This window comes from Penicillium angulare (assembly GCF_028827245.1).
Source record: "Penicillium angulare strain IBT 27051 chromosome Unknown utg000004l_segment0_segment0, whole genome shotgun sequence".
Classification (NCBI taxonomy): domain Eukaryota; kingdom Fungi; phylum Ascomycota; class Eurotiomycetes; order Eurotiales; family Aspergillaceae; genus Penicillium; species Penicillium angulare.
In genome coordinates, this window is record NW_026623163.1 from 7,895,837 (window position 1) to 7,905,340 (window position 9,504).

At 45.6% G+C, this 9,504-nt stretch overlaps 3 protein-coding genes across 3 annotated transcripts; 1 reads left to right on the forward strand and 2 right to left on the reverse strand.

Moving 5' to 3' along the window:
- Positions 1-650: 650 nt before the first annotated feature.
- On the forward strand, positions 651-2,030 carry ecm33 (GPI-anchored protein Ecm33; the record flags this gene model as incomplete). The annotated part of the gene is made up of 3 exons (XM_056923068.1): positions 651-717; positions 831-1,656; positions 1,730-2,030. 3 exons carry the CDS (start codon positions 651-653, stop codon positions 2,028-2,030), a joined length of 1,194 nt encoding a protein of 397 aa, XP_056781105.1.
- A 981-nt stretch (positions 2,031-3,011) lies between these two features.
- On the reverse strand, positions 3,012-3,334 carry N7478_006855 (uncharacterized protein; the record flags this gene model as incomplete). The annotated part of the gene is made up of 2 exons (XM_056923069.1): positions 3,012-3,067; positions 3,169-3,334. 2 exons carry the CDS (start codon positions 3,332-3,334, stop codon positions 3,012-3,014), a joined length of 222 nt encoding a protein of 73 aa, XP_056781106.1.
- Positions 3,335-3,461: 127 nt separating this feature from the next.
- N7478_006856 (uncharacterized protein) lies at positions 3,462-4,432 on the reverse strand (the record flags this gene model as incomplete). The annotated part of the gene is made up of 2 exons (XM_056923070.1): positions 3,462-4,332; positions 4,386-4,432. The coding sequence occupies 2 exons, from the start codon at positions 4,430-4,432 to the stop codon at positions 3,462-3,464; spliced, it is 918 nt and encodes a 305-aa protein (XP_056781107.1).
- Between the last annotated feature and the right edge of the window lie 5,072 nt (positions 4,433-9,504).

A 9,504-nucleotide genomic window follows, 5' to 3' on the forward strand; every position in this document is an offset into this window, starting at 1 on the left:
ATCCAGTACATAGTTCATAGTTCCGGGTACTAGTATGTAGAATAAGACTCATTATCTCGCATCTCCTATCCCTAGATAGTGCTTGCAGAACGATGACCCAAAATCCAGCAGCCGATTAGTGTGGGATCCACTGGATGGAGAAAGGGGGCCATGCATGGACAAATGGCAAGTTGACGATGTGTGACGAAAGCAGCACTAAAACAGCGAAAACCCGCCCAAAACGGCGAAATCCGGCTTTTGGGGGATTTTGACTGCATGGAAAAAGCCGGATGCGGTATTGTGTTGTACGCTCCCCCTTGGGTATCTTGTTTTGCGGTACCCGTATTTATACTCTGTATGTGGCCGTACACACGGTCTCCACTCAAGACGCCTCCTTTCCTTCTCCTCCCCAAACTTCTTATTCTTCTTCTCTTTCCCCTCTCTCTCAAACCTGTCCACTCGTTCTTTCTCTCTGTGAAGTCTCTCTCCCCCATTGCCTCTCGTTCGTTCCGAGGCCTTTTTCTTCCACTCGTTCTTCACCTGTTTTATTAATTTGCATCCTTTCTGGTACGTTCTTCATTCTCTTTGAGATTCTGAATTCCCCTGAATTCATTATCCGAACAGCGAGCGCAATTATCTAACACGGTCGCGTCCACAGAGTAATCATCATCATGGTTTTCATCAAGTACATTCTGCCTGCTCTGGCTGCGTCCCAGCTTGCTTTCGCCAGCAGCGACTGTGAGTACACCTTGATTTCGCGTCCTGGAGGAAAATAAGCAAATCGCAAAATGAACAAAAAGAGATAGAAAACATGGGTCTTGGTTACCAATGCTGACTGAATCTTGACATAGGCGGTGACACCACCATCGAGACCCAGACGGATGCCAGCGGCATCTCCAGCTGCACCAGCATTGACGGTGATATCACCATCAAGGAGTCCTACTCCGGCAGCCTGGACCTCGGCAGCATCGAGAAGATTGACGGTACTCTGACCTGTGTCGGCGGTGCCAACGTCACTGGAATCACTGCTGCTTCCCTGGAGACCATCACTGGTAACTTCACCCTGAAGCGCCTGACTACCCTCACCACCCTCTCCTTCGCCAAGCTGAGCTCCGTTGGTGCCATCGACTGGGAGGTTCTTCCCGGTGTTAACTCTCTGGATTTCACTACCGGTATCACCGATGTCGGCGATGTCAACATCATCGACACCCACCTGACCTCCCTGGACGGTATCACCCTGAAGAAGGTCGGCCAGCTCGACATCACCGAGAACTCTTACCTGAAGTCCTGCAACATCAGCAACCTCGAGTATGCCACCGGCCAGATCAACTTCCAGGGTAACTACGACAGCCTTGAGATTGACCTGCCCAACCTGACCAACGGTACCTCCATGACCTTCCGCAACATCAGCAGCATCAACATCCCCAAGCTCAAGACCCTCACTGGTCAGCTTGGTTTCTGGAACACCGACTTCGATGTTCTGTACGCCCCTGACCTGACTGAGACTGGTGACGTTGTCTTCACTGGCAACACCAAGCTCACCAACGTCTCTCTGCCCGCTCTCAAGACCGTCGACGGTGGTATCTCCATCAGCCGCAACGACAAGCTGCAGGAGATCGACTTGCCCAAGCTCTCCACTGTTTCCGGTGCCATTGACCTCACTGGTAACTTCTACATGTAAGTATTCTCACGGCGGAGATGCACCCTTCCCGAAAAGATAGACTAGCATGCTAACATGAATTGTCTCTAGGCTCAAGTTCGGCTCCCTGACCCGTGTCGATGGTGCTTTCAACGTCGAGTCCTCCAACGGTACCTTCTCTTGCAGCGACCTCAAGTCTGAGTACAAGAGCGATGTCCGTGGATCCTGGACTTGCAAGACCAACGACACCAACCCCACCACCTCCAACGGCAAGTCTGGCACTGAGAGCGGCTCCAGCAGCTCTGGCGGCAGCTCCGATTCCACCAGCTCTTCCGCCGCTATGGCCAACGGTCTTGCCGCCCCTGTCGCTGGTATCGCCGCTGTCTTCTACGCTCTTGCTCAGCTCGTCTAAGCTAAGGCTATCTTGTGAGGAGGAAGGAATGTTTTTGGAAAGATTGTAGATGCAAAGTTCCCAAGCAACGGTTTTTTCAACTTGTATTGCTGTTCTTATGATAATAATTCTGTCTTTGTGAGGAAAATTCGCAATATGGATTCTGTCCTCGAAAGACACCCCCCCCCCCCTGTCCCCGTTTCATCGGAAAGGAGTTTACATTTTATTACCCCCTGCCCTGTGCTCGTTTTTTTTTGCTCGGTTTAGTGGAACACAATTTGTGTTCTAATGTATTCGGCTGCATTTCTTAGACCATAACTCCCTTGCTGCATCCCTGTAAAACAGTAAACATAGATGCCACACCCTTCGTATTTGTCTCCTAGGTCATCATCAGAGATGTATGGCCCTTCGCATGTTCAATCTGGTTTCCTCTTCATCCAGTGTACTTATTTCTACTCTTATATTTGTCTATTGCCTGTTTTTCATGCAATACACTATCTCGCCTGTCCTTTTACAGGTGAGATACCGACTCGCATCTTTCCAAGGTTTACCTGCGAATACTTTAAATTATTAACATGTTGCATATTTGGGTATATACCACGAAGTATTCTCTGTCCACGTTCCATGCGCACAGGGTGGATCTATTGGGGTTAAGTACGAAGTAGTACTCTTGATTAAATGAAAATTTGAATGTGGCAACATATTCTAGTATAATGTGAAGGTACCCGTGACGTCAAATCTTTGGCATCGAGAGACTCAACTCAGGGGTTTGGAAAAAACATTTCTAGTATCCAATTTTCCGCCAGTGGATGTCTCAATTCCCAGACCTTCCAGTTTTTTTTCACCCGGAACATGCGCTTTATGGAAAGATATGAGCTCCTTGACACTTTTATCTTAGTGCCAAGGGGTTCAATAGATGTAAGGTTCACTATTTCAGAGATTGGGAGAGTCTCCCCAAAGACTTGCAGGAGGATATCCAAAATCCGAATCCACCAAATCCTGTTATGCATCGTTGATACCACGACCACCCTTTCGGATATTGGCAGGCTTTTCCCCCGCTTAAGTAAAAGCATCAATATCACGTGAAGGGAATTAGTATGTAAATAATGATTAATTGCCGCCTCGAGGATTTCCTCGGAAATTGGAATCTTTTGCCCACCATACTCCAAAAGCAAGTCCATAACTCTGAATGCTTGAGACTTATTCCTGACTGCTGCTTGGTCGACTTCTTCGGGAATTTCGATTCCATCTCCTCGTCGTTGGAAGATGGTTTTCATAGCAGTAATTCCGTGAGGCTCGCTATAACTGGCTAGTGCCATGAGCATTTCAATGTTTGAGACATATTTTCCACTTTGCTCAGCGATGCGCTCTATTGCCTTGCTTTTAGGCAAATTTTCCTGAACGGTTTGACTCCTGCACCTGCCTAAATATATCTGCCATGATCGACGCTATTTAGTTCAGTCTTGACTGTGTTTTGGCATCCGATTCTTGAAAATCGGGTGTCATCTGTATTAGACACAATGAGTCCTCCAGCTCTGTCCTCACTTCGGAGGTGGGTATTTTCCATCGTAGAAGAATATCTTGCGGGTCAGCTGTGTCGTTCTCTTCCGAGGACAGGATACAATTGCTTTTCTTGGGCGTCACGGCAGGTTCACTTACTGCGAAGTGATCATGGCACAATCGGACAATGCTTGGTTGAGACTGCCCCTGCATTAGGCAGATGATATGACCATCTTGAATCAACTCCGCACAAGCTCGAAGAACCCATACAGACTCCCATTTCTCATCATATTGCACTGTCTTGGCCGTTTCACTGAAATCAATTGTAATTATTTGATGCCCATATCTCTCTTTATCATTTGTGACATTGCGGACATTGCCCAGTATCCATCCTTTGCCTTCAATGATAGCAGATTCTATGCCATTCCACGTATTTATAGAGCTTTCTGGGAAGTTATACCTGGCGACATTCTTCAAAATATCATGCCATGGGGTTTCATAGTTTGGTTGCAGGGATGGCGCTCTTGGATCGGTGCTAAGACCGAGCAATGCGTATATCTTATCATATTGTTCTGTAGCCTGGCGATTGCAATATAAACCGATTAATTCTCCTATAGATAGGGAGCCAGCTGAATCAGTTTTGTATTTGGGCCGGAATGGAGTAACATTGATGAGATATGCCACAGAGCCGATTCTGGTTAAAAAGTTCAGTGGAAGTTTCGATTTACCAAAACCTTCACAGAGAGCTTGTCCGCTTATTTGAACAGAGTCACATATGACCCAGACAGATCGTGCAACGCCGACTTCTCGAAGTACCTGTATTCTGTGATTAGTATTTTATATAATCGACCGTTACGTGGTAGAATGTTTTCTTACCCAGATCCGATGAAACTAATCTCGCTGTAGCAGCTTAAGACAAGCATCACGGTATTCTGTAATAGATCCTTCTGTATGTCTTTGATCTTTCTCTGGTTCAGCTAAGGAATAAATCCCCACAAGGGCTTTCTCTCCTTCTTGGCTATTTTCCCCAAGCTAAACATTTACCTGAGTAGCTTGAGCATGTATCGCCCGCATGACCTCGGAAGCGAGATCTGCTTAACCTTCTCGCTCATATCAGATTGATTGATACATATCGCATCAATCCATAGCGTTCTTTCAAGCTGATTGTCTCGGAGGTAGATTAGAGCAGCGTGAAGGTTCTTCGTAAAATTAAATGAACATTCACCCAATGCCATTTCTTCGGGCTTGGCCCTACTTCTCCAACAATAGGAAAGTGCCTCATAGGTATGAGCTCGACCTCCTTCGATAAATCAAAGTCGAATATATCGCATTCGATAGGAGTATATTTGTTTTTGTTTGGCAAAAGACGGACCATGCGAGTGATACTATCATTGGGCTTCCTCGACAGACTCTGGTAAGTGAAAGAAACCATTTTCCGTGAGTTGCTAGGAATCAGAAGATAAAACCTGGAACCTTGGAAGTTGAGATGATGTGGGGTCGGATGGGAAAATGGTTTAGGGTCTTCACTAGCCGTGCCGTAGGACAATAATTCGGACAGCTACCTATGTATTTTGAAGCATTTGAAGGGCCCAGGATCAAATAGCCCCCATGTTTATGCCCATAATACGGATGAATTGACATTCCGTATTTCTTTCCATAAACAGCATCATGATGGGAGAAGACTTATTCGAGGCGGAGACTTTTTACTGTAGACTGTTGTTTTAAGCGTAGAGACTGGCAACGATGCTTTAGATGTTTACGGTTTATGGACGAATTTAAGATAGTAGCACCCGTGAATTGTGTGACATAGTGATAAACTACACATGGAGGTTGAAGTATGGCAGATTCTTTTTCTAAATTTTCCAAATTTTTATTTTAAAAAAACACTTAACTCATTATAATGTATGTACGTACAAAGATGTTGGATAATCCCATTCGACTAAAAAGCCTACCTAGTTAGTAACTTTAGATCATTACTGGATTTATATCAACAAAAGATATGTTTACTACTTGTATATCATCAAGGCCATAGGTATTCAATCAGGGCCTTTGCGCAGCCTTCAGCTTGAAGTTGGGATCGCATGTGCATGATTGAATATCAATGAAAGACAAGAAATCAGGTCCAACTTGGAAAATCTCGTGATTATGAACCTATCAACTGCGAGGGAACTGTAATCCGGTCAACTTCTAAGAATTTGAAGTTTAGTGAAATCATCGATCTGATGGAAATGTATTCCGAGCCGAAAACAAGGAACCAAGCCAGACTAGACAACCAACACTCGAAGCATTGAGCAGTCAAAAACCGAGATATGCACCTTGTTTCAAAATGAGAAAAAGCCCCGAGCCTAGAAGCAAAATTTGACGCAAGATTCTAAGCGAAAGAAGTAAAAAAAAGGTGAAGAACCACACCTCACCGGGGAACCACTCCAATGGATCCCGATCACGATCGCAGATCCAGATCCCATACTACCTTCCCAACCTACGCACAGCTAATCCAAGAAAATCAATTTCAAGCTAAAAGTGATCTCTTGTGCATCATCATGCATCATGCATCCGCGGGAAACCCCCAAAAATGAAAGTAGAGTGAAAAAGTTGGAGTCAGAACTCGACCACCCGAAAATACGTTAACTAAGTAACTCGCTACGAAGACGAAAAGACGAAACGGGCCCTCAACAAACTCAGGAATTTTCTCCCATCCATACAAAGGCATACGATTGCGATCATAGGATCATTGGGGACCGTTAAAGCATTAGGAGCTCCATCAAGTTGCGACGCTAAAGAGATGGGGAAGAGGGGATCGAGGAGGGGCTACCCTAAGCCCGTAATCACGATCATCATCATCGATGGCCATTTAAAAAACGGGAAAAAGAAAGAAAAGAGGAGTGAAGAAAAAGAAAGAAGAGAAAACGAGACGTATATTCTCCGCTTTCTGGACCCCTCCTCACCAGTGTCTCGTTTACGTCCATGTGCGTCTCAAGTTTCGGTGTCATGCAGCAAAACGAACCATAAAGTGGATGTGTCGAATCCACTGCGCTGGGACCTAGGATCATTGTTCCCGTCATCCGATTCGAGGCTCAGATGGGGGTCGTTGATCGAGCTAGGGCGGGTGGTTTGGGCGGGATACCGAGGAACAACGGGAAATGCTCGAACTTTTTTAAAGACAATAGATTGACCTGACGAGATATTTACACACGGAAATGAGGATTAAGCTATTTAATTCGTTGATCTACAACAAAAGACAATTTAATCCAAGATCCAGTAGTGAAATTTCATGGGAATCGACCGTTTTGATTGGGTTCGGTTAGGTGATGCCCCGTAGTGATCTACACTAAGGGTGAGTTTTGGTGGCTGGGGAGAAAGAGAAAAATGGAAGAAAACTTATGACTTAACATTCCGATTGTGAATCTTGATACAAGTTCATGACCAAAGTAGAGGGTGTTTGATCGGGATGTCATCTTATCTTGCATGCTTAGTAGAAACTCAGGGTAAAATCAAGGAACAAAAACACACTTGCTCGACCTGTGGAGCAGCGGGATTCATTTCGCCCGCTAACATGCGTAGTGTGCATGAGAGCGCAGAAAGCATGAATCCCACTTCACCAAAATAAGTACTGATTCTACTCATTTTGCCATCATCCATACCCACGTACGTGGCTTAAGACCGTGGCTGCACAACGAAAAGGGTTCATTTTCATGTAGGTACCAGAGAGGAGGAGTGACAGGTCGGGTGTTTTTTTTATTGTTCCCCGGCGGATTTGGGTTTTTCTAGGCGCGATCTGTCCACATGAATGGAACCCTTCCCGTGTGGTTGACGAGGTCATCATGTATTTTCCAGAGGAGATTAGAGTATCTGATTGCTTGGATGATTGAGCCGAATTTAGGGCCATTGACGTTACCTTTCTGGTGGGATTTATGGGGCCTTTTAGAGAAGGGATTTACCTCCAGCCTTCTTGTTTTTGGCCCGCGGAGAGGAAATAGACTTTCTGGATTTAACTTAGTTCTGCGAAGCCGAATAGGGCCGAATCGATACTCAGTTAGGGGAGAATAAATAGAAACTCAACACTTCTTCAGTGTTTGTTCATATTAAGGGAAAGTGAATCGGGATCTGATCGGGTGGTGGACGAACAGCGGGGTTTGGGGATCTAGATGGGCCATACGGTGGGTAAGAGTAAGACCACGACATCTATGGGTCAAGGATTTGGGGCAAAGTTTTTCTCGCAGTAGTCTGTGAGCTGGCATATAAAGTACGAGGTACGAGAGAAGCCACATGTGGGTTGACGAAAAGGACGATGAAGGCTCCTCTCTCGTGGAGGAAGTATGCATGTTATGAGGAATTGGTGGCAATGAGCTCCCACGCCTTTCGTGCATTATTCGTGCCTCTTACGATCTGTAAGTACAGCCTACAAAGGGGGTCTATTTGCATATCGTGGAAAGGGTACCTGAATGAAGACGCAAGTCGACCCATAGGAGATACGTCCGCCTTGCATTGGAGGCAACTTGATATCCTGGAAATCGGGAATCTCGAGTCCCTGAGCGTATATGAATCGATCGCGACGTGCAGTAGATAGAAAATCAAAAACCTTCATTCACTACCAAGTAAAGTAGGATTGAAGCACCATGCACGGTCTAGGAGAGAGTCTCTCAGGGAAGGGCAAAATGAGAGATGTATCAGATGCGGCAAATTTGAGTTCCAAGGTTCCAAGCAGAGAGCCTAGAGTAGAGACTGATTATGCGTCGCGGCGCGCTACTAGATCTGTATGGTACCTGTGGTCCTTGCAGTTCCCCGAGGCTAATAGTGGCCACTCGGGGAATAAATTGTGTTTTTTTGTCGACTCAGAAAAGTCATTTGCATGCCCCGGATGGGCTCCCTATAGTCTGTGCAACGGTAGTGATATTTCTTTTCTCGGAAGCTCATTTCCAGTACTTTGGTTCAAGAAACCTAGAATATGTCATAAAGTTGAATCATGATGATCCACTCTGGCTGTGATGCTCAAAATATGATCTCTTTACCCTTGCTGCGATTGCTCCAATCGATAATATGTACGGACTACAATTATTTGTGCACATCATCAATCTTAAACGATGTTGATAGTGGCTTGTTAGAATTTGTATTATCCTTCGGAGATGCAATAGTTTTGAGTCTAAGAATGACGAATGATTTCATCTTTCCATGATGGTTCAATAATTAAACTGAGCAAGGAAAAAAGTACCGCTCTCTTTTTATGGCTCATGCAGTTTGGTCCATTATTGGATTAGGACGAGAGTGGAATACGTGGTTGCCACTTCGCTGGGATGAGGAGGCGGATCTGGCTTCCCCTCTCTACGAGACTCTATGAACTCCGCAGCGGGATAATCAACACGTATGTACGGATTGCCGAGTACGTGGTATCCTGGGGTGCAATAGATCCAATAAGTGGGCAAAGAGCAAATCCCGGAGAGGGGAAACGAATGCACAAGTACATCGATCTCAGACTGAAGAAACCGATCGAAATACACGTAATAGTTATCGCCTCCACACCAGAGACTATGCAGCTGGAAAAATTGTCCTGGTGGATTATGGTACAGTAGCTTGCTGTAGCAATCCGTTTACAGTGGCGGATCCGAGGTGAAAAAGGGAATTGATCTTGCAGCAGCGTGGTGAGATGCATGAACCGGTACTTTTGAACGCTCCTTGGCGATCTAGCCCCAGTCCTGAGTGGAGATCAAATGTAGGAGCAGGGTTTGCCCAGAGGAAAGGGAAGCTTTCAGATTGAAAACAATGAATTGCATTGTCCTGCATCTTGAAGTTACTCATTCGAGTATTTGCCTCTCGTTATATTAGGTACAATGCCCCGCCATGTCATCTTCCGACGGTTGAAACTTGACAGGTCACGGGCGGGTCTCAGCCGAGTCACTACTGGATACTATTGGGAATAACTTGGCGTGAGGAGGGTAGCTGAGAGAGGTTATTGAGCTATGATTCGTAGAGAGAAGTGTGGAGGCGAAAACGTAGAACA